A 25659-nucleotide genomic window follows, 5' to 3' on the forward strand; every position below is an offset into this window, starting at 1 on the left:
TTGATTGTCCGTGTAATTGGGAGATGTTTGCGTTTGAAAATAATTTGGCTTTTCCGCTCGAAACTCGAAGGTGTATTGTGTTTCCGATGTTTCTTCCTCAAACAATACTTCATACACACGCAAGCGCGTACTCGCGCGAGCGGCGAGTGACGCTCAAGCGCAGATGTTATTGCGATAATGTTATGTACGTATATTATTATAAGAATTACATAGAGATGTATCAATGTATATACAGGGTGTCCGGGATCTTTTAGAAATGAAAAATTGTGAAGATCAATCACAGGCTGAGATCGCCAAATTGAGAAGAAAAGTCATGTATCATTTTGCAAAAGTCGCAATTGTTATTAGCTCTTTTGATCGACAACTTGAAAATTTGCAAAATGGTAAAGGACTTTTTTGTTCAGAATGACCTAAGCTATAATTATATGACGACCTACTGTGCTTAGCGACAGGTTCAAGATTCAAAGTCCAAAGTTCAATACTCATATCTATCGCTAGACGCAATGGCCGTCATATAATTGTAGATTAGGTAATTCTGAGCGAAAAAATCCTTTACCATTTTGCAAGTAAGTACGCAAATTTTCAAGCTTTTTATTTAAAGAGCCTCTAGATGTGGTAATTTTCAATCGTTAATAGCTCAATAATTATTTTTGCGATTTTAAAAAATTTTAACAAACATGACTTTTCTTCTCAGTTTGATCTGACTAATCTTCATAATTTTTCCTTTCCAAAAGATCCCGCGCGCGGACACTCGTATGTATAACTACATTATATATGCACACAAAGCGTATCTAAACTCTACCGACAAATTCACACAGAATCGATATTTCATATCGATAGAAAAAAAAGTAATCCTTCCCTGTAATAAATTGGCCAGTGATGAGATAAGTAATTTTATTACTCGTGAGTAATGAATAATAAAATTACTTATCATCACCAATTTATTACAGCTAGTAATAAATTTCTATAAGGGAAGACGCGGGGCGTCCGCGCTCCACGGTCGACTTGTAAAGCGCGAGTAAAGCGTAGAATTCACGAGTGACAGCTCGAAATCGGCGACTTACCGATCATGAGGAACGGCGCGGCGAGGTTGATGCCGATGAAATCTATCCCCAGATACATGCACAGTCCGAAGGCAGCGCCTGTCGCGATGGCGGCCGAGATGTTACCCAGCAAACCGAGCCAAGGCTTGCTGCGCACCCAATCGGTCATCATGCACGTCACGACCGAGAACAGGCCCATTATGATGAACGTGCTGGCGAAGTACGGCACGACCGTCTTCGTGTTGGCCTCCAGCTCCAGCTCGAGGGTCCTCGAGGCGAATCTCGCGGTGCTAATGTGCTTGAAGGCACCTTCGTCCTCGACCTTGCCGATGACCTCCAGAAACGCCTCTTCCCATGCGGCGCCGCTGATTTCGGGGCAGAAAGGATGACCAATCTGATTAGGATGTGGGAAATTTCCGGCTAATGGTGTCGCGATTCTATCTACGTCCGAGGCTACGTCTTGCGCGTCCAGGATTCCTTTGGCTGGCGTATTTCTTCCGATGTAATTGTACACGACAGGAAAAAGGCTGATGGCTCTCGCGCGCGCGTGTGTGTGTGACGCCGATTTTTTCTCGAGAGATCGACGTATCACGCACGATCTCTCGATATTTTAATGAAATTACAACTTTGCCCCTTTCGCTCAGGTCATAGTTATAATCTTGCACGGGCGAGACGAGTGTTCCAACAGGGACAGTCGACGTGTACTTTATTGCGACGCTTTATACCGCCTTTCATGGTAACAATAGGCGATCGGCATGACCGATGCTCATGGATGAATCAAATATTATTTTCACGGAGACCGCCGGTGCGCCAATGAACGCTCGGCGATCATGCGACGAATTAATGAGATATTGCTTTTCCATCAGTACTATACCGAGCACTGCCGACCGCAAAAGTACGTTTTGTGCAACAACGTTTTGTGTAACGCGAGGCAACTGCGTGAATGAAACGTCGAGCGAACGGAAAGTATCGGCGCTGAGTCTTGGCGAGAGCGACGTAGAAAAATGCCGTTTATCTAAAGTTATTGTTTTCGTAATCTTTAACACGACGTGCCGCTGTCGGTTATATTTAGACGAGCTCTCGGATTTCGCGGCGTATTTACGCGAGACGAAATCTTCGAAGGAGACGACAAAATTGCCCATTGGACCGTCATCTCCCCCCCCCCCCGCCCTCCGTGATCTCGACAAAAAATCCTTATCTCTCTTATCCCTGTGTCCGGAATTTCCATCGTTTCCGTATTTATAGTAAATCGCCGTGAGAGAATGCTCCTTTCAAGATCTCTGTGTGCGTGAATTATGATAAGTGAACAGTTTCGCCATCGGGCTGTGACGTGTTCGTGGACTCGATAAGCCAGACTCGACGTGCTCGGTGGACTCACATTGCGTCTTGTCGCGGACTATCGACGGTGATGAAGTAGGCGAGCTGCACCGAGGGCACCGATTTTATTAAGCCGTTATCGATGACGCTTCCGCCGAAGAACACCGGAAACACCAGGGCGTCCAACGTGACCGGATTAAGCATCAGCGGGAACGTGAGATTCAGGTCCCCCCGTTCCACCTCGCTGAAAATTCAGAATCCGATTAGAACTTTGACGTAAGTCGGCGAGCGACTCGCGACGAGCCAAGGACACCGTTTGCTGTCCCGCGCGCCCGTGTCGATCGGTCGATCCCCGATTTGAATTTTCCTTCGGCAAGCGGAGAAAGGTGGCCGCTCGCCGTTGCTCGTCGCCGGCAAGACAATTCGCTCCTTGAATTTGAATTTCACGTGGAAGTCATGGACGAGAACTTTGACGAGCGGACTGGCGAGCAACGTGTCCGGGACTGGGACACCACTTGCCGACGCGACGGTGTCCTTGAATGAACCTTCGACTCGACCTCCGTCGAGGACCAATCACGGCAATGCCGCTATCACTCACGCTATCACATGATGCAGGTCCAAGATGTTGTTACCGAAGCACTCGCTGAGCCATCGCGCGCAAATGTGCTCGTAAGTGAACGTCTCGCCCTCGTAGTCGGCCTTGATGTCCTTGATAATTCGGTCGAGCTCTATCAGCTCCTGCCAAATCTCCTTCTTCAGCATATTGTGCCCGCCGTCCTTGGGAGTCACAATGACATGACCGAACCGACCTGCCGGGGCGAGAATCGATGAATTTGTAATCGATACACATACACCACCAACATCAATTAATATTGCGACACTTAATAATCCGCATATCCCGACACGCTCGCGCTCGTTTGTGTAACTCGCGCCTCGTGTGTGTGTGTGTGTGTGTGCGTGCGTGTCGGCGCACGTGTGCGTGTCACGAGTACAAGGACTATATTACGGTATCTATGTCAGTCTTCTGATTACATGGAAGGATTCTGGGCTCATTAGCTTCCCCGTGAGGAATCATTGAGATTCCTTGGCGAGGTTCGCACGGGGAGGAGAAGGGAGGGAGGGAATCGCGCGAATAATAGAACGAGCGATCAATGAGGCTCTCTCTCTCTCTCTCTCTCTCTCTCTCTCTCTCTCTCTCTCACCTGGCCTGGTGATACGGCTGAGATCGAACTGGTAGCTATAGTTGACTTTAAAGTACTGCTCGACCACCGCTCGCTCGGTCTTGCCGGGGCCGTTGATGGGTGAGAAGAGATATTCCGGGTCGATCTCGTAGTGTATCCTTTGGTAGCCAGTGAAGCATATGCAAGCCAATAGCAACGGCACGATTACGAAGTAGCCGGGGTGCCGGCCGACTACGAGGCCTAATTTGTGGAACGCGCGGTTCAAGAAGTCATCGACGCACTTTAGGTTTTGCCACATCTGAAAGTGAAAGCGAGTACGAGTCCTTAATTATTGCTGTCCGGCCCGCTGCATCGCCGGTATTCAGGATTTGCCGAAGACAGCGCCCGCCGAGTAAAGGCGGGATCGAGGAAGTTATCTGTCTCTCTCTCTCTCTCTCTCTCTCTCTCTCCCTCTCTCTCTGTCTCTCCGAAGAGTAACCCGTTACATCGCTCGATTGCGTCGATCGGTCGATCTCTCATTTGAGTTTTCTCCGAGGAGCGAGAACCCGTGCGGAATTACACACGGAGAAAGAGAACCCGCAGTCGCTACCGTTACTCGCCTCGGCGAGCCTCGACTCGCCGCCGTTATCCGAAAAATGTAACCGCGCCGCCGTTATCATCACTGACGTGACAAAATAACGCCGAGTCGTTAGCGGGGAAAGGTGATTCGCGACGCTAACGGCAAGTCGCGAGCGACACGCCGCGCTGCTTCCGAGCAAAAGCACCCGCGAGCTGCTCCGAGTTGAAGGGCGTTTCAGCGCGAGCGTTTCGTACGATTGCTCGCGATCGCTCGAGCTCGAGGGAAAACTCCGCGGAGGTTGTTCGCGAGCGATTTAAGCTCACTCAGCGCGTGGAAAGCGCGGGTCCGAGCTCAATTAGCGTTTCGCGCGCGGTCGCAATACGTCGAGCCGCGACGACGAATGCGCGCGATGCGTTTCCTCGTTATCGCGAATCGGATTACCGGGCGCGCAATCGAATTTCTCGTATGGTTCGTTAAACCCGCGAGAGAGAAAAAAATGCGTTGCGTCCTCGTTGCGCTCCTTACCTCTCTCTTTCTCTCTCTCTCTCTCTCTGTCTCTCTCTCTGTCTCTCTCGTCGCCGGTCTCCTCGCGACTGTCGTTACGTAAATTTATTATTTTCTTAAGCCGGCGAGTGCGCGCGACATAATAGCGCCTAGCTCGTTTATTTAATGCTCCTCGCAGTGAAATATGCGGAAACGTCTATTGTTGTTCATACGCGATAAACAGACCGGCCATGGTTTTCTCGCTGAAAATTTGCTGGAGTCGGTAAGGCAAGGAGAGAAACGCGATTAAGATATCGGCGCTTCGTAGAATCTGCGAGCTTGAAAATGTAACGCGAATTATGCTCGATTTAGATTGCAAAATTGACGGTCGTTTTTTGTTTTTTTTTTTTAATTAAGAACGACTGGGAGAATGACGTAAGACTCGATCTACTTTGATCGGGATTGCACGATCGACGTGTTGACACCTCAGCGAAAATGCCAGGTGCGCTTTGCGGAGGGAAAGAGAGAAGGAGAGAGAGAGAGAGAGAGAGAGAGAGAGAGAGAGAGAGAAAGAAGCTAAATACTTTGAAAAATTGACGATATTCATTAATCTGTCCGTAGAGCAACGTCGCGAGTTTTATTGTGAGTCCAGCGCCTGAGCCTTTCTCCTTTCTCTCCTGGTTCTTCCGTATCTTTCGTCCGTTGCCTCATAATCCCCGTAAGGGGTTCGTCATTGTCGATGCATCGAAAGACAATAACAAATGGTTTCAATTTGCGCACGTCAGATTAGTGTCGATTAACGTCACCGCCTTGGCCGAAGCGTATGATTAATTTTTGTGGAAATTCACCGCGATTTAGAATTTACGCGTCGCATTTTAGCGGACATTGCAGTTCAGAATGACGTGAAATAGCGGTGCGCTATTTCACGCGGTGGAGTGAAGGCAGCCGGAAATTGGGGGAAATTATTTGCCAAAAAGTGCACGCATGGCTTAATTTTGATCCCATTTCGGACAGCACCGTATATATGCACAATTATAATAATTAATCTGACTAATATAACGATGATTAAATATATATCAATTAACAACTGATGATAAATTAATTATAATAATTACACGCACACGCACACATTATAACAATATAATATTTACGATAAATCTATTATCTTGCGCAAGTCTGCGATCCTGTCTCTCGATTGCTAAAACTATATTCAGCTTTTTTGTCAAGCCTTCCCTTCCCTTTCTTTCGATTCGACGAAGGCGAATCCTACACCTTTTGTTCTGGTACAAAGCCTTTTTTTCACGCGACGATGATGCCCTCATAAGGGATTACGTGACACGTCGAGGAAGAATGAATCACCCTCATCGGATTTTCACGCACGTTTGTTATCTCGCCTTGAAGAGCCGAGAAAACTTTTCATTCGTTTGCGTATTGTCCGCCAATGTGGCGATGATTGAATTTCTGCTTGATCATCGTCGCTACGTCAGATCGCGAATTGAGCGGGGGGAAATGTCAGGTCAAGTTTCGAAAATCAGTCGGGTAAACTGGGATAAGACGACCATGATATAACCCAGATATAACCCAGATGAATAAGGAAAGGAAAATAATTATAATAATATAAATTTATAATTCAAACAGGAAAGACGTAACTCGATATAATTCGAAGACAGCAAATTCAGTTGCCGCCATGTTTCTTTCTTTTCCTCTAACTTAAAAGGATTAAAAATTTCTTTCTCTAAAAATAAACTTGAACTATTAATATATTCAACTTGTCACTTCCGATCTAGAATCGGGTCAAGTGCTTTTTTTTTTTCTTATATTTATAATTCAAACAGAAGAAGCATAACTCGACACAATCCGGAATCAACAAATTCAATACACTATGTTTCCTCCTTTTCCTTTAGACGTTTAAGAAATATCCTTAATATTCCCTATAAAAGTCCTCACATCCGACAGGACATCCTCTGGATGTCTTATAGGCTAATACACGGCTACTTCTTCCTCAGGACATCTAAAGAGTAGTCCTAGTCTAAAGAGTAGAGTAGGATACAATTTGGATATCCACAGGATATCCGTAATGTTCATTCTGGATGTCTTTAAAGTTTCCGAAGAATGCCATTGTATTATCTGGGAACGCTCGCAATATCGCTGCTTCGAACAGTGCGTGCGTCGTGAAATTACCGTAAAAGTCAATGATCTCTGAGAGTGATTAGGAAAAACGCATTATCTGGCAAATATCGGAGAAATTACAACCATCTCTCTCTCTCTCTCTCTCGTACGGCCATCTTACCCCAGTTTACCCTCCCCGTCTCTCCCTCTCTCGCCCCTCTCTCGTTCGATCGAAATGGAATAAACGTATTACACAACACCTACTCGATATAGCAGAGCTCTTCCCTCCAGAAGAAATCCGCCGGTTGCCGACAAGCCGCGCCTCGGCGCAGTCGTAAGATTCGAGTTCGATTCGAGCCGCGCGAGGTTCCGCGATATCTCGAGCGAGAAAAAGAGCGCTCGCGCTGCATCGCGCGTATCGCCCGCGTAAAAATTCGCCTATCGCCAGCGGAGCGAGGAGTTCCAATAAATCTGTCGAAAGTCCGCTCCACGCCGGCGATATCGTTTCGCGCGACACGAAACTCACGGCATTAGCCGCGAATGCACATAGATCCGTTCTTATCGCGAGTGACTTTCTAAAACCGCTCGATTCCGCCGCGCGCGCGGATTTTCCGCGCTCGCGCTCGCGCGTGTCACGAACGTATCATTAGGCGAGAGAGACGTAAAGCCGATCGTCGATCGCCCAAGTTCAGAAGCCAGTTTCTGCCGTATATGCCGCGAGAGCGAAAAAGGTGGGGAGAGAGAGAGAGAGAGAGAGAGAGAGAGAGAAAGAGAGAGAGTGACGACGACCGTTCGCGCAAGAGAAAGTCACCGTTGAAGCTACCGTTGGATAACTCCGCGCGCGCACAAGTCGCGGGCGGTCGCGTTAGGTGCGATTGAATAACCTCGCGTAACAATCGGCACTTTATGCCGTGTCGCAGGATCGACGCCTACCGCGGCACCGCGGCACCGCCTCGTCGGCGGGCGCACCGTGCGCGCAGGCAGGTGTAAGAGGGAGGACGCGGCCTTCTCACGCGGCGTTTCGGCTCGGTTCTCGCAATGCTCTTCGACAAGCAAGCGCCCCGCGTTTGAACGGGGACGCTCGCGCCGGGAATCGGCGATCGATTCGACCGGCAGCGTGTCCTCCGAGAGTGTGTTGTTACCTCGCGAGGAAAAGCGCGCTCGCGCACGCTCCGTTACTCCGTTTACGACTTGCTCGCGCATTTCGATGAGGCTCGCGCGCGGAGGGAGGGTTGAATCTATTCCCTCCGGATGTTCTTATCGCCGCGAGAGATCCCGACTAGGCCGACTAGACCGTCGGCGCGTGTATCGTGCCGCGGATCGACCGCGATAAACAGGTCCGCGGGAGGGAGCGAGAGAGATAACAGGATATGCGCTGCGGCGCGCGATATAAACTTTACTCGAGTCTCAATGATAATCCGCCGGGCCTGCGTGGACACACCGAGGGAGTCGCGATTGCATGCGTCGCGACTGCGTAATGCGCCGCGATATTATCGAGTCTTCTTTGCGGAGGACGCGGTGGCCGCCACAGCGGAAGATCGAAGTACACGCTGTTATGACAGATTGTTATCTACGGGTCACTAGAACGCACTCGTCCACACTGTCTTTTCCATCGCTCTGCCAGCGAGTTATCGGCGAGGGTGCGGCGGGCCGGCGTGTTATTAACGGACGCACGTGCGCGCGCGCGAGCGTTTTCTCGAGCGAAAAATCGTCATCCGGCGAGCCGTCGCGTGTCGAACCACCGAGAATTATCATGATAGATTCTCAACAATCTCTGCCGAATAGTGTAAGCTAAATGTCCCAGTAACCGGACGCTTAAGCGTAGGTCGTCACAAGAAATACAATATTAAGAATACTTTCGATATAAATTGCTTGCATTTATTCGAAAACTTAAGATTTCCTTAAGCGAAGAAAAATTATTCAAACCAATCTATCTCTCGATGCTATCTCTTAATATCTCTTAATGAATTTATTAACGATCGACCATTATTTTGCCAAAGCATATAGGTGCATACTTATTTAATTAATTTTTATTTTAACACACATGAGTGTATTCAAATTGGGTATATTTTTTTCCAACTAGTCGTCAGTTATTGGAATTTTTTGTACAATAGTTATTACTTTCATTTATTATTGTTAAAATAAATAGTGAATATTTTTTTTCAAAGTGATCGAATAGTGGTGGAACGTGTCCGGCCATTGGGACGTTCATCTTATCTGTGTCGAGCGTTCAGAGGACCCGCGCAAAGCGGGTGAGGAAGCGTCACGTGCGCCGCCGTACCTTCGCGTATAATTGTCGCTGAACTTTTGCAACAGACGCGCGATCGTCCGGTCGACGCGACGACAAGCAACGACGAGGCGACGAGCGGCGGCTGCAAATGCAGAACACGCGTCTTAATGCCTCGCTCGCAGAATTTTAATTATTCGATTTCACCTAGAGCGTCCTCGAAGCCTCGTGATTCGTGAAATTCGCGTGTAATAACAAGCGCCAACGTTGCTCGCGCCCGTCGCCGGGGAGAAAGATCGCTCCCCGAGTAAGGGAGAAATAGACGCGGCGTCGTTGTTCGTCGTTAAACGTATCCAAGCGTGCTACGTATCGCATCGTCAGTCGTGGATGATAACACCGTGCTGTTATTTTCATCCTTGAGTCCCGCCATGTCAATCGACGAGACAGCCGCTTTCTTCGCTCCGCGATATTGTCGCGATAATGGCCGATGAATACATTTGGAAGGTGGCGTAAAATCGCGCTAGTAAAAACTCGACGCGGCGAAAGTACATCCAAGCGCAAGACCGACCGCTTCCTGAAGCTCCAAGAGAGCTAGTAGGGCGAATTAAATTGTGACGGTAGACATATCGTTGTTTCTTGCCGTTGCTTCCAGCCGTTTCTTGCAATTATTTCACCCTATCGTTCCTTTACCTCTGCTTCAACTAATCATTTCCGAGGAATCGTTCGATAGCAACACTAACGACGAGGAATCGCGCGTTTGCAGCCATTCAGCGGCATTTCGACATGATTCGATAGATTGCGACGCATTTCTCACTCAATAGCGCATTGCACCCCAAAAAAAGTAATTTCGGAACAAGCGGAATTATTTAAATTTTAGAGGATTTCATTCTCATATATGCAGACCTTAAGAGGTTCCTGTAAGATTAAGAGGAAAATATTGTAAACACATTGTTCTTAAAGTCAGAGGAATTATACGTTACATGTATAATGCAAATCTTATTGATTTTAATATAACTTACCTCTTATACGCAGATTATTTAATCTTTTTTTAAGACGATTATTATTTATTCTTGCCGCATTTTATTCTTACTGGTTGTACCAGTTAGGAGAATTAATTGATACAAGAGGAAAACCTCTTGAAACAAGAGGAAAACGGAATAATATCTAATAAATTTTAGATGAATGGTTCACTTTAATCGCTCTATCGAAAGAGGAATCCTTTTTTTGTAAAAGGCTTAGCTTAAAGTGTTAGACTATGGGGGAAAAATCATTTTACAAATAGAATACCTTTTTTCGGGTGCGACGATTGTAGTGAAGTTTCTCGCGGCGCCTTATAATAAACATGCAAGAATATACGCGAGAATTGCGTTTAATTAAATGATATTCATTTCTGTGCTTTTTTGCCAATTTAATAGCTTTTCGATGGTTACAAAAATACGGTCGTTATGTCGGTGTCGTGCACAAAGTGTTTGAAATTTCTTCAAGTGTTTGAAGTTTCGAGCTCTCAATCTCTCTCTCTCTCTCTCTCTCTCTCTCTCTCTCTCTCTCTCTCTCCCTCTTTCTCCATATAACGAGGAAAGAGCAATTTCCTTTTTTTCCGACTTATCGCTACTGCATCGACATTTAACGTTCCGGATCTCTCGTATTAATCATCATCGATAAACGACGTTGTTACTCGCCGGCGACACTCGCGCCTGTCGCAATCACGGCGCAATTAGCAGCCGCGGCCTCCCTTGTCCTTTCGTCAAATACCTTTCACGTACGCGAGCCGTACACAGGTGCGTAAATGCGCGTGCACGTGCCCAAGAACGAACGTTCGCGCGATTCTTCTACCTTAACGATAAGTAAGTGCAGCGTGTCGATGTGAAAGTATGCCGTGACTAAGGAGAGAATTTTCCATTTCGTTATTTAGAAGCGCGGCACTTTCGTTCTCGCACTTGCAACGTGCTGCCTGCGCGATGCGTGGGCCCTTAAGGAAAAGAAAAAAAAAAAGAGAAAGAAAAAAGAAACTGTCCTTAACTGTCGCTCGTTGCGGCCTCGTTTCCTCCGCGCGAATCCTTCTTCCTCTCTCGCTCTCCTTCCCTCGCGTCAACGAAAACTCCGCAGAAGACTCGCGCATGCGTTTTATTCGCCGCCGCGCCGGCCGGATTAGAGTTGTTATCGCGAGTCGTTTCGTAACTGTAAATCCCGTAAAGTCCAATCCGCTCAATTACGATTCAATCCGTCCGTATTCCTCCTCGTACAAGCCAGACGTAATTTCGACCCGCTAAGATGTCATAAACAGAGATTATGTAAAGTGTAGCGTGCCTTCTTTTTCTTCTTCTTCTTCTTCTTCAGCGCGGTCGAGCTCCCGTTTTCGTTTTATACCCCGGCGACTCGGCTCTCTCGACTCGGCAAACGACTTCATTTCGGTCAATACTCCGGATACACCTTACGCAAAACGAAAGTGAGAGTGACACGCTTTGATTTGCAGCCGAGGGGGGAGAAAAAAAATAATCAGCATGCAGTGCGCGACTCGAGATGCAACTTCGGTAATAAAGTTACGAAAGTGGCATGCGCGAGACGCCTTGAGTGCACCCGGCAAGAAATGCGTCCATACTAACTCCGGGGCTGATAAGTGTGCTTTTTCCATCGGAGGCGAACCGGTGCGATAATGGCACGGTAATCAAACTAACAATAGGAGCATTTTTTGTCGCGCGCGTCGTAAACTGGCTTAGGACTGATCGGTGCTGACGAAAGCCGCACGACGGCTCAGCTTTGAAAAAAACGTCTGCAACGCTAATATTGAAGAACGCGCTGGTCGAAGGATCTTCCCGAACGCGGAAGGCGGACTCGTGGGCAAAAGGACAATCTTCGCGCTCGGGAAACGTGGAATGTACAAAAACTGCCGCTTTCTTGGAAACGTACTTCGTACGGACCAGGATCGTCAACCAGGATCGAGGGTAGGCTGGGAAGAACGGTGAAAGCCGCAAGAAGCCGCCAAGGAAATTATTTCTCCGAGATAATCGCTCTGAAAGTACACGGAAAAAATGTCCCAAGTAGCACGACGACATCCTCCGGGAACCTTAAGGACATTTAGGAGGACGGAGGACATTGCGAACATCCAAATGTTCTGCTCCGGGACATGCTTGGATGTCCTGAGAGATGCCCTACGCTCGCTCGATGCCGCAGAATTTTATAACAATTCTAACACGAAACTTTGTCCTTTCCCCGCGCAGACGTAGTAGAATGCAGCGTGTATTTTGCCCGGGAAGGGACCTGTCTATCCTTCAGGATGTTGATCCCTGGATCACGAGTCTACGACAGGTCGAGGGACGCAGGGGGACAGGTCTCGCAGGTAGAAAGGATCTATCGCCGTTAAGTCATGACCAAGCTAAATTCCTTCAGCTTGTCTCCCGCTCGCGCGCTCGTCTTGTACCGATATCTCGCGCGTCGTCTGTTCCTTTTCTCGTTTTCAGCTGAAACCAGTTAAAAGCTCACACGACACGGACGGACTCGTTGTATCGAGTCGATTGCTCACACGCGCGCTGATATCGAGGGAATGCACGGCGTGTGCTCTGTAATTATGTATATATTTCCGATATAATTGACAGTCGCGTCAACTCGGAGTTGGCACGTTCTCAGAGTAAGGTCATGAGTCACGAAAGATCCCGAATGTGTAAACATGCCAACTTGAATTTCAAGCACGTCGGATGGGAGCGAGGTGAGATGGCGAGGATCGTGAATAATACATTCTGCTAAAAACGAAGGAGAGAAACGAGCTGTTACGAGAGAACTGTTATATCAGTCCTGAGTGCGAAACACTTTGGACCTAAACGAGCCCCGACGAGGGAATGTGTTTCGGGCCGCGACTGGCTCCGGAAGTCGATCGGTAAGATTAGTAATTTCTCGGAAGATGCAGGAACATTGACTGAGAGAGAGAGAGAGAGACAGCTGGAACCTCTGCCGTCCTGAAATTGCCGTCGCTGAAACGCGTGATGAAGCGTGAACGTAAGAGACCGACGCGGCACTTGACGATCCAGTTGCTCGCCCTCCGGAGCTTAGCTCCGGAGGAGATTCGTCGCACACGTACGTCGCGCCGGTTAATTACGGCCAGGTATTGTGCTCTCAGGTGCGACTCAATATGAATGCAAAACTGTACCAGATTCGCGCCGCGTAAATCCGCAAACGCGCGCCGCGCGAGTGAAATTCGACGCGCTTTCGCGCGGTCGTCTTCGACGGCTTGAGGAGCTTGAGCGCGCAACGGAGACAACGAAGGGCGGTGCGGCTTCGTTTTTCCTCGTCTCTTTCTTTTTTTTTCAAATCCGTCAACTATTGCAAAATCGACTGACTCGTCCGTCGTAGAATGAGCAATCGGACGGCGGGTAGAGAATAGGGACAAGGTTAAGTGTCACTTCTTAAAACGACGTACGTAAACCGAGCTTTTATAACTCGTGCGTGTGCGTCGCGCATATTTATAAACGCGCTGTCACGTGTGCGCGCGCCGACACATCGAGTCACGTTCCAGTGACGCGCGGCCTTTTACCCCTTTGATATCGTCGATTATTACGACAGGGGGGGGGGGCGTCACGGGCCGCCAAAAATGCAATACGCGCTGAGGAGATGATTTTCCATCCCCCAGGAATAGGAGCGAGGGAGGACGAGAAGCGCGAGAACGTAAAGGAGCTGCTTCGGAGAGAAATGTTTGGCGAGGAAACTTCGATATCGACGAGTTTCGTATAGAGGAGTTTTCTGGCGAAGCATCGACGATTCGGAAATTCCGATTGAAAAGGTGAGAATTCTGCTTGAGGAAATCTTGATCTTTGACTTTGCGCCGTGCAGGGAGTAATTTTCTCCGTGCAGGGAGCCGTCGAGGAAGCAAGCAAAGACGTCTTTGGCAAGCAAGACGTAAAAACGTGGAGATATGAAATTTGAATTATCCCGTTGTTTTGCGTTTTTAACTTGTCATCAGACTAGCGAACGTTGATGTTTCGATTGGTCGGTGTATAAAGCGTTATCGTAGATTTTAGACGATTAAATAACGACTCGCTCGTCGAGACATAACTTCACCGCGGCGGACAGCTAGATAATAAAGCAAACATCCAATCAATGTCTCGGCATAAAAAGAAATTCCTCAAGAGGCACTTGCATCTCGCTAGGAAAAACTTGACGCTTCGGTTGCTTCATGCGCAAGCGTGAATTATGTTGCTCTCCACGCGCGGTGAACTTTATTACCGTGACATAAATCTGTAATGAGAGGCATGCACGATCACTATCAGTCTGCGAAATGAAATAAAATACAAAGCCGACGTCCTGAGATTTCAAATTGCCTCGAGAGGATCTGCGCGTGCGTGTATGTCTCGAAGCAGCGTGATCGTTCAAACTTATGAGATGACAATGTTGGAGAGGCTAATCAGCTTGCAATCTCGCTGTAATACCCAAAACTCTTCTCGTTTCTGTTTTAACAGGAGAAAAATTTAACTGATCGTCGAGTGTCTTTGCCTCGAAAGGATCAGCTGAAAATTAATGTCGCTCGAGTCGGCAGTGGAAACCAATAATCGGGCGACAGCGTGCGGATCAACTTTAATGGCTCGTAACTTGAAAACACGCTCGACAAAATTAACCATCATGTGAAATATCTATGGAAAACCTGCGAGATGAAAGTGTGAATTTGTGAAAAGAGTGAACGTTTCCAGGCGCTTTCATGTTAGGAAATGCCCACGAGCTCTCACACTCGCGTAGAAAAGTTTCATCGATCGAGCCCCGGGAAATAATCGCGAATATTTTCCCTAGCGTGAATTTGTGAAAAGCCTGAACATTTCCAGATGCTCTCGAGTCAGCAAATTTTCACTTTTCACGAGTCCACATTGAAGGAGAAGATTTGTCACCGAACCCCGCGCGAAATCATGAAGAATATATTTCTCTCGTACGAGCTCATAAAGAGCCAATATATCTCCAAGTGTGTCGTCAGGTTAAGAAATTTTCACTTTTCACGAGCTCACACTCGTGAGGAAGATTTACGATCCACCTCGGATCGGACGAACAATCAAGAATATATATCCATCTAATGTAAACGTTCCTCTAAATGCTGTCAAATGAGCAAAATGTTCTCTTTTCACGAGCTCTCGCTCGGAGGAAGAGATTTATAATTGCTGAGAAGGAGAAAGAGAGAGAAAAAAAGAGAGAGAGAGAGAGCAGAAAACTCCCCAGATAGACAGACAGATGTTGGCAGTAGCATGCATTCAATGTATATTTTATGATACCATTGAAACACGGCGTAACATATTTGTTAATAATATGCTTCCTGTAAGAAATACGTATTTATTATTCCGTACTTTGCAGCAAAATATCAGTTTGTTTGTATAGCTAATTAATTGCGTCTTCTTGCCGACGCAATTGTCACATTCTCCGCAATTCTCCTAGCATTAGATTGCTTCTTTTGTATGCTGTTACAATGTTTCTCGTATGAAGACGCATCTTTATATACTTATGCTAAGGTAAACGTCCCGGTATCCGAGCACTTTGAAAAAAAAAATTTGCTATCTATTTTAACAATAATGAAATGAATGAATGAAAGTAATAATTATTGTAAAAAAAACTCCAATACGATTGACGATTAGTTGAAAAAAAGTATACCCAATTTGATACTTTTGTGTCAAAATAAAAATTAATTAAATAAGTATGCGCCAATGGTTTGGCAAAATAACGGTCAATCGTTAATGAATTATCATTCAGAAATAGCATCTATATTTGTATTATTTCCCGTTAGCACATACTAATTTTCTAATTATGGCCGGACAATGAGACAAATATATCCGAACATTGGGCCACAACCTATCTCAACCGGTCTGGTCAACTGATACATTAATGCGCTTCATCACTTGTGTAAATATTTCATTAACGATATATATATATATATATATATATACATTGGTTTAAATGATTTTTCTCCACTTGAGGGAATCTTAAATTTTCCAACAAGTGCAAATATTTATATCAAAACTATTCTTAATATTATATATTGCATTTTTTGTGACGAGACCTACGCTTGGACGTCCGGTTACTGGGACATTTACCCGACTATTTTCATTCTCGAATTCAGTCTCTATGCGGAGAATCTGCCGAAATTTGTCTGTCTGGGTCTCGTCGCATCCGACGAACATCCGACTTGACGCGCCGTGCGCGACAGAAACTGCTGCCGAAGTAGCCGTATACGCGGTATGCGCTCATGAGATCACGCGTGTGTACAAAGCATGCGATTTGACTCATCGATTTGAATCATCCATCGGGACAATGAGACATTTTTTCTCGCACCGGCCGCTTTCAGACAGGCGGCGCGCGACGCTCAGTAGCAGTCTCTCCGGATCGTTCGGTCGATTTCTTGCGACAAAATGACGGCTACCGCCGGCTGACGCGACGCCGCATGGAGTCCGAGCGCGAGCGCGCTGCCGTGCGCAGCCGCGTGCTTTCAAACCGGAAGAGATATCCGAGTGTTTAATTTATCGGTTACGGGGAATCGGCCGCGGCGACGTCGGAGCATGATGGGCCTGGAGGAACGGTACCACGGTGCCTCTCTCTTTCTGCGCGTAACTTGGCGCGCACTCTGACTACTTTTCTCTAATTTAAATAGATTGCGTAAGTGTCCTGCGCGCGCGCGCGCGCGCGTAGTCGCCCATTCAGCCGGGCCCTCAAAAATGCTCCTCTTCCGCGTCACTTCCGGCCCGGGGCTGAGAGTCGCTTTTCTGCAAGCTCTCTGCAAGAGCGACCGGTTCGATTGTAAAATTGTGTCAATTGCGTAAGTCCGGGCTTTTCCGAAGACGCAGGCAGGTGTAGGCAGGTGTGAAAATAGGCTCGCGCCGCGCACGGCTGCGCAGGTGTGCGCGATGATTTGATGAAAGTAAGTCCTGTCCGAGTTTGAGCCACGCGCGAAGGAGCGAGTCCTGCGCGAGCGATGAGGATGATGCTGGAGGATGTAAGCAGCAGCGCGACGGAGCTGCTCCGGCCGACATCTTGATTAATTGTTTGATACCTCCAAGTGAATATTCTCCCGTCGCCGAGCGCGAAGCAAAAGTTGACGCGCCGTTTGTTGAAAGAATCGCTTTAAAAAATTATCCACCAATGCGTTTCCTCGCGCGCGACTCTCTTCGACAGATCGCTCGGTATAATGCTCGCGCGCGCTCAAGGTTTACCAGATTCCTTTCTAGTAAGCGAAATATATATTTTTTACACCGGTTTTCGCGCACGCGCGCGCGTGCGTACACTTTCGTCACGAGTTGACAATTGCGATTGATCGAGCGAATTCTGCGAGCGAGCGCAGGCTCTCACGACTCTCACGGTCGAACGTCGAACGTGTTAATTCGATCACGAGAGGACCACGGAGATCTGGCCGCATCTGTGTCGACATTTTGCTAGGTCCGCTCCGGCGCGGCGCGGCGCGGCGGCCGTTTTCTCGACGCGACGAAAATAATCGATGGAGGCCCTTGCGAGTGTATCAACAGCGTCCCCTCTCGCGTTACTGATTCGCCGATGCGTCAGTAATATGCAATTCCCCACCGACCCTCCGAGGTCAACAATTTGTTACGGGGACGATGTTCAAGGAACACATCAACAGCAGCGCAGTTGATTGACCCGTTGTCGCGGCGAGCGATACTTTTCACCAGCGGCCTCCGAATCCTCGTGTCGCCGTCTCGCGAGCGCGGAGCGCACGCAAACACATCGTCCGCTCGGATGTTATCTGCCAGCGCGAAAACCGCGAAAACTTTCCTACAGCTAGAACGAGACAGAGAAATCCGCGCCTGTCGCGGCGGATCAATGGCGGCTAAATCCGCGACATTTTCGCGGCACTTTGCTGCGCCTCCAAGTTCGCTCCTCGACCATTTCACGACACACTCCGGCGGAGTCTCCACTCCGCCGAAGATCCCGCGAGGTCGTTCTCGAAGGAGCAACCGCACTTGAGGAGTTTCTCTACTCCGCGCGACGGTCGGGGTCTCTTCGGACGTAGAAACACTCCGGACGGGACACTTCCTGTTTCGCAGTCGCAGCTCGAGCTCGAGCGAGCGAGAGAGAGAGAGAGAGAGAGAGAGAGACTCGAAAATCCAGAAAAGAAATCCGCCGCGTTTGGCGGCCGGCCGCTGGCCGCGACGCGATTCCCACCGGCGGGCTCATCATTATTTTATTGTTTAGGAACAGTATAATGGCCTTTAATGGGTTAATAAGTGCTGTTGGAGTAATGGCTTGGCACGAAAGTGAGTTGGCGACAGAGCTTATAATCTCGAGAGTGCCCATAAACGATGACTAAGGCCGGCACACACAGCGAACCGCGTGGGCATAACATATTCGTAATAACGAAAGCGCTTCCTGTTTATACGGACGCGGGCTGCGCTCTCTGCGGCGAGCACTCTTCCGCGAGACAGGGCGCTTTAACGAGGAGACCGCAGAGAGAGAGAGAGAGAGAGAGAGAGCTCTCGTTCTAAACGCGGAAAGGCGAGAGACGCCCTTTTTCTCACCTTTTCGGCGACGCGCAGATCGCGTGAACATCGACCAACGCGTCTCGATCGCGTCGATCGTCCGCTTGACGTTTGCAACAGACGCGCGTCGTCAGCGGCGATGGAGACGTCACGGCGCTTGCTCGAGCAAGCTTCGTTACCGCGCCGACGCTCGGCGAATCGTGCAGATTAATTCAATTTTGTTAATCATTCCGCCAGAGATCCGTCCGCACTCACGCGCACGCGCTTTCTATCGTCGTTGCTGTTCTCCTCCCCCCTCTCCCCTCTCTATCAGATTTTCAACACGCATCTTTCTCAATTTTCGCTCGAAACAGCGGGCCCGTCCTTCACGACCGGACCAAGCGTCAAGTTCGAGCAAGCGTTCAGCCGATTTACAACATCTCCTCCGCACGCCGCACGCCGAAAAAGCAACTTTCTCCCCGCGCTCTTCTTCGCCGCTGAATAATTTCCGCGCGCGGAATAACAAGATTTGCGTCTGGATTTCGCGCCTGGAGGAGACGTATATCGGGAAAAGCTAACGGGTGCGTGCGCGCGGACGACGACGCATCGCCATGTCCGTCCGACGCGTATTGTAACGTCGCTGGCGATTGGTGTTAATTGTGTGCGTGTTCGCTTTGATTTATCTCCGTCGGCATTCTCCCATTCCTCCCAATTGTCTCTCTCTCTCTCTCTCTCTCTCTCTCTCCCCCTCCCTCCCCCTCTCGCCCCTCTTTCTCTCGCTCTCCCGCGAGTGTCGCACTTCGCCTCGCAAGAGCAAGAGCGAGAGAGAGAGAGAGAGAGAGAGAGAGAGAGAATCTCGAGAGGTCCGGGTCGCGCACTCTCTTCCCTCGTTCGATTTCAAAATCCGGCGGAATCGAACGGCGAGCGCGCGCGCGAGTAACGATCGATCGCGCGCGGCTGGCGACAATTACCTTGTTGCTCGGTCCGCAGCCGGGGGTCCGCTTGATCACGAGAGAAAAGAAACCCTCCACAAGCTTCGCACAAACTTTGTCACCACCAATTAAATTCCCCGCCGGGCTGTCCTCTCTCCCGCCCTCCTCCTTCCGTTCTCTTATTTTCACGAGGCGGCACTTGCACTGCAGCGCGCGCGCGCGCGCGTCTCTCTCTCTCTCTCTCTCTCTCTCTCTCTCACTGGTATTTTCTGCGAAAGAAAGGAAACAGCTAGACAGACAGACAGACAGACAGACAGACAGACAGAGAGACAGACAGACAGACAGGCAGACAGGTGGACGGGCAGACGGACGGTAGGTGGGCAGGTAGTGTGCGCGGCGCGTTTCACCTGCACGTCTTCGTCCGTGCGCGTATCATGATCGAAGGATCGAAATTCGAGCGAGGCCAGCGAGGCGAGCGAAGGAGCGTGGAGTTGGAGCGCGCGAGCGCGAGCGCGAGCGAGAGCGAACGTCGTCGCGGGAAGCGAGATTCGAACTGTTCGGCGCGCCGTGCGAGATTCCGCTCGTACCCACTCACTTGCACTCTCGCACTCGCACGCAGCCGAGCCGCCGCGGCACCTCCACTCGCGCGTCACAGCGCGCGGAGCACTCGCGCGGCCACCGAGAGATCAATCAACAGCCGGGGGGAAACGTTACGACGACGCGGTCTCGGCGAATTTGTGGATTTCCACCGATCCTCCCGAGACGGTTTCCTTTTCTTTCCCCCCTTCCACCCCCCTCCCTACTCTTGTCGCCCTCTCTCTCTCTCTCTCTCTCTCTCTCCTGCGCGCCGCGGCTCTTCCTTTCCCTTTCGCTCGGGGTCTCCCCGAGGAGAGAATTCCGGGATGGTCGGCTCTCATCGATGAATTTTGGAGGGCAGGATCTAGAGAGAAGGATCTGCGACTGAGCGTAATGGGTGAAGGAGGGGAGGAGAGGGCTTATCGCGACCCGGGATCGATGTTGCGTGTATTTTCGCGGCGGGAGAATAGAGCGGGGGTAGCGGAATATATTTCGTACGTGTAAAATTACGCGAGAGGAACGGCCGGTAATGGCGAGCCATCCTGTATAATCTCGGAGATGGAGCGATCTTCCCTCGAGTTGCGATGCAACTCGAATGCGTTGAAGCGTGGATCGCATCCGCGGTGGAGACGGAAGTGATGAATGTGGCAGCGCGCTTATCTAGTTTGACACTTCCTTGCTGGCAGATATATTGCTCGCGCGCGCGTCTCTCTCTCTCTCTCTCTCTCTCTCTCTCTCTCTCTCTCCGCATAAACGGCCCGCCGTTTTCGAAACGTCGTTATGGCGTGCGCGCGCACTTTCGCGTTTGATTTGCGTAATGACCGCGAGCGCGATCGATTAGGTCGCCTTTGTTGCGTTCGACACGCCGTGCACGTGCTAGACCGCCGCCGCCCGATATCTTGGAAAATAACATCCGGCCATGAAATCGCGACGTTCGCATTCCCGATAATGCGTTCTAATTTCGATCGAAGCGCGAGCTCCGCGAGAATGCGAAAAGGAAAAAAATGTGTCGAGCATTCGTTTTAGTCGAACGTTTACGGCACTTATCTCCGTTGAGAGAGAGAGAGAGAGAGAGAGAGAGAGAGAGAGAGAGAGAGAGAGAGAGAGAGAGAGAGAGAGAGAGAGAGAGAGAGAGCATCCTCGCGTAACATGCATATCTTGTTATTCACGATTAATTTTAGCAACGTGAGGTCGAAGGAAAAAATTGCTCGGTGCTCAATCAGGAGAAAGGACAAATGCGAAAGGAGAAAGTTAAGAGGGGGCGAGGTGCTGAACATTTATTTACACTGTAACGGGATTGTTTGACGTTCCTGTGTACATCTCGAGGCGTGATTCGCCTCGGATCCCGTCGATGCCCGAATAATAAGTAACTGCCGAATTCTTTATCGGCTGTTTAATTTACAACAGCGAGAACACGACCGAGAGATAACGCACGAAACGGCCGAGATACCCCTGGATGGGCAGATCGACACGCAGTATTCTTCGACGGAGCAGCTGCACGCTGAATGGAGGGATATCGCGCGCCGAGAGCTGATGCGCACGGCGATGATAACGAATTATTATGCGCACATCGGGGGGACAAAGGAAAGTTGACATCGTAAATACATTATCTTTACGAGACGTCGAGTTGTTCCAGCTGACCTTCCACCCTAGTTGCAGAGTGCAACAAGAGCGATAGGACTCTCGCTGGCCGGCCAGCACGCTGCGCTGCGCGACCTGCGCCTCCGTTTATGTCATTTTCTTGCTCACGACCTCGACTCAATCGCGACTCGATTGCGACTTTGACGAATCTTCCAAAAAGCCACCCCTCGAAAGTTGATCCAGCCGCGCGCGATTTTTCGCGCGTGATTCGTTTGATACGAATATATTTTTTTATATATTTTATCTTACGTATATATTCTCGTATATATTGTATATATAAATATATACAGAGTGTCCAGGGTCTTTTGGAAACGAGAAACTGTGAAGATTAATCAGGTCGAACTGAGAAGAAAAGTCATGTACTACTTTGCAAAAATCGCGATGATTATTAGGTTATTAATGATTGAAAAGGGCCCCGTCTAGAGGCTCTTTTCAATTGATAACGTAGAATTCCGCTGGTTTTGACGTGAGAAAGTTCTCGACCACCTCTCGAATCTGCTGGTTTTCGTTAGAGAAATTTTTCCCCATCCGAGCATTTTGCAGGGATCGAAAAGAGTAATAATCGGTGAGTATGGCAGGGGTGGGGCGAAACAAATCAGCCCAGCTCCGAAATGTTTTTCCGTGTTACTCTTGCGGCGGCGAACAACATTTCTCCTATTGACGGGCGCAGGACGCTTTTCCGTCAAACTTTGACGGACACGCCGCAGCCACTGGACGTATAAATTTGCATTTGGTGTTTCATTGCGATTTAAAAACTGAGATGAATAATAGCTTCCTGAAGTTCAGCTTTGGGGTAGTGGAGATTTATCCTTGTCAGTCCGCTGCCTTCTGCGACCTGAACATTGTCGTACGTGACCTATTTTCCATTGCTTGTTATGGTATTATTAAGAAGCGACTTGTCTCCATGGGTAAATGATTTCGTTCTTTTCGCTGAGAGCGTGCGGGACCGAAACACCCAGCTTGCTGACTTTCCCTGTCTCTTCCAAGTGGCGGCATATGGTGGATTGTGACGTGTTTAGCTTACTTGCTGATTCCCGAGTACCTTGCCGTCGGTTGCATTCCACCGATGCGATTTTAAAGCGTCATCGTCAAAGTCCGGCGAACTTCTTCATCTTTCAATCTCCGGAATAAAATTTCGCGAACTAATCTTGCACTTGCCGATGCTAGTTATGACTCTTTGGCCATAAACGCTGCACATTTTTTTCCATGTCTCCGCGACGTTGCTCCCCTGCTGAAACCCCCATAACATTGCGTATCGAGTACACACCTCCAGAGTCCCTCCGTTTCAGGGTCGAGAAACCTATTATTTTATTTCGATGCCTACCGCTGCCACTGCCGTGACAAGACTGAGAAGGAGGACACTTCTCTGCTCCAAGCCAGATTCTGACCTCTGAGGTCGAGTATTATGAGTCATTGGGACGATAAATACATTGTTACAATTTGTTCTCAGAAACGGAAATTACTTATGATTCGATCTAATAAAGGGAACGATTTGACAAACCATTATCCAGGATTATATCGACACCGAGAGAAGATGACGAAGACCAGGAAGCATCTTCGTTGTTACGATCGCTAAGCGTGCGGATTTTCGGCGTCTTGACTGACCGATTTCGACGCTCGCTTCAAGTTCGCGAGTTGTCGGTGGCGTCGACGTTTTAATCTCGGTGACCTAACAACTCTAACAGACGCTTCAATTTCCGCCTTCTTAGCTGTTCGAGCAATGTTGACGCTCCTAGAAATGCACTTTGCACTTTTGCACTCGTGATTTATTTCATTCATTTTAATATACAAGATAATACGAGAGAAAAGCAGACCGCGTCTTCTGGCGGGCCTGAAACCGCCGGGGAAGTAGTCACCGCTCTCTTTTCCGAGGCTGTTTACGGAAACTGTTATGCTCAAATGGGCAATATAGTCCTGGAGGAAAGGATGTCTGGAGGGGACGCAAGGAGTGTCTCTGTTTTGAAACTTTACTTCAACGCCACGCGCGCTAGCCATTTATTAACTCTCCGCAGAGCGGCATCTGCAACATTTAAAATTCTATTACCGCGCTCTACAATTTGCATTGGATTTGCATAAGAAAGTTACACCGTCTACTTCGTCTTTTAGCAAGATATAATAACCAGAGATATAATAAACAGAGTCGCTCTCTCTCTCTCTCTCTCTCTCTCTCTCTCTCTCTCTCTCTCTCTCTCTCTCTCTCTCTCTCTCTCTCTCTCTCATGCTTAGTTCCCCTTCGCGTCATCGAAGGCTCCGGTTTTTCACACTTTTTTCCGACTGTAATCTGAAATCACCTTATCAGGCAAGGAACACATGCGTATGTGAATTCGCAATCTAATTATATTCGCAATCCAAGCGAGGGATTTCACACATGGAGCGTCAAATTGAGAAATGCACATGACGAAGCGCACACCAGGGCCGCAAAGAGTGCCGGCGACCTGGACGGCCGCATTTCTCGAGACCGATTTTATTTGACACTTTACAAGCTCTAATTTAGCTGCCGAGCTCGCTCGCCTAAATTTTACAAATTGCGGTGATGGCATTTTTAACGAAAGCACGCGTCCCTCGTTGCGATTACGATAAGGATCGCGGCTTCGGCTTCAACGAGTCGAGTGCACGAGCGACGGCCCCCAGAAATTCGCGTCGAGCCGAAGACCACATGACTGATTCACGAGCTTCTTAGGCCTGCCCTGAGGCGATCAGCGGGACCTTTGCGAGAAATCGGCCGATCTAGCTCACAGACTTCATCGACTTCGGTTGCTACACAATTTGCGGCTTCGACCCGCTCGTGCGCTATGATGGCTGCTGTGATCATGGCGGTGGCAATGATCTTGCCAAGGCTACGACAGAAATCGGGCACGTGGGTAGACGATGGATGATGCTGATGATAATGAGACGGCGAGGGTTCGTAAGCGCGCGCGCGCGCGATTTGCGATACTTGAAAGTCGTATTGTCGGCGAGTAGCGCTGATCTTCGCGATCGGGATGACGATTCGCGCCTCTCGCCTCTCGGGATCACGGAGCGTCGCGATGGGTGAAATTTCAGCGATAACCGACGAGAGACGAGGAGGCATGTATGTTTATTGTTATTTGTTTAGCTCGCGGATCTCGGAGCTCGTTCCTATTTCGAGCGATTGGCCTGTCCGTATAAAAATACTCCGCAGCTGTTATCGCGCGACTTATCACGGATTTATTTTCTTTCTCTCTCTCTCTCTCTCTCTCCCTCTCTCTCTCTCTCTCTCTCTCTCTCTCTCTCTATCTCTCTCTCTTCTTCTCTCTCTGGAGTAATGCGTAGAACCACGTTATACCATCGCTCTGATCTCTCCCGGTGCGATGCGACAGACGTTACAAATGACAATCGCCCCGATGATAATTACAGGGCGACTCAACGTTGATGATTCGACGTCCTCGTGGCGGAAACAAAAGGTCGACGTCTGTCGACGAAGTCGAAATGCGTGCTATTGATAATTGAGCGTGCGACCTGCGCTGGGGCTGGTTGCGCGAGCTCTGATTTTCGTCACACTCGATGAAGGAAAAATGCGCGACGACGAGGAGGAGAAGACACTTGACAAATTGAATTAATAGTCCGACTTCTTTTAGAATCGAAAGGTTTTAGAATTCTATTCTAGATTGAAATCCAAAGAGATTCAATAACTTTTGTTTCCGAAAACGAAGTGGAACTGTTAATACATTCGACTTGTCAATTCTGATTTAGAATCGAGTCAAGTGCTTTTCTCCCGTAAGGAAAATAACCGTAAGTGTAAATTTACAATTCGAACAGAAAAGACGTAATTGTGGTGAAATTCGATGGTCAGCAAATTCAATATTTCGCCATATTTCTCCCTTTTCCTTCAGACGCCTAAGAAATGTCCGTAATACATCCTAGAGGCCTTCGGAACGCCCGACAGGACATTCTGTGGATGTCCCAAAGGCTGATATTCAGCCATCATTTTCTCTGTCTCTCAGAACACCCAAAGTATATCCCGGGATCAAATCTGGATATCCACAAGATATCCGTTCTGGATGTCCTTAGGATTTCCGAAGGACGCCATCCAGACGGCTGTCTCCAGCAAGAGACAGTACGCCTCAGCGTGTCGGCGGGGCGTGAGGCGTTGCTTTCAGACGGGGATCCTTATTAGCAAGGAATACCGCTCCCGTCTGAGAGGAGCG

General features: G+C 48.8%; 1 protein-coding gene across 2 annotated transcripts in view; it reads right to left on the reverse strand.

Annotated features, from left to right (window-relative positions):
- Positions 1-19894, reverse strand: part of Ptr (patched domain-containing protein) — a 29757-nt gene extending 9863 nt beyond the window's left edge. The window contains exons 1-6 of one of the 2 annotated variants that reach the window (XM_019840214.2): positions 19684-19894; positions 19316-19545; positions 3563-3839; positions 2959-3169; positions 2422-2604; positions 1065-1408 (exon numbers count right to left, since the gene is read on the reverse strand). In XM_019840214.2, the coding sequence (XP_019695773.1) occupies positions 1065-1408; positions 2422-2604; positions 2959-3169; positions 3563-3839 (1015 nt within the window). In that variant the 5' untranslated portion in view covers positions 19316-19545; positions 19684-19894. Of the gene's footprint in view, positions 1-1064; positions 1409-2421; positions 2605-2958; positions 3170-3562; positions 3840-19315; positions 19546-19683 lie in introns of those variants that run through there. The other variant, XM_025302382.1, reaches the window with a different exon arrangement.
- Positions 19895-25659: the final 5765 nt, after the last annotated feature.

The sequence above is a fragment of the Harpegnathos saltator genome, unplaced genomic scaffold, assembly GCF_003227715.2.
Source record: "Harpegnathos saltator strain DR-91 unplaced genomic scaffold, Hsal_v8.6 scaffold49, whole genome shotgun sequence".
In the NCBI taxonomy this organism is placed as follows: Eukaryota; Metazoa; Arthropoda; class Insecta; order Hymenoptera; family Formicidae; genus Harpegnathos; species Harpegnathos saltator.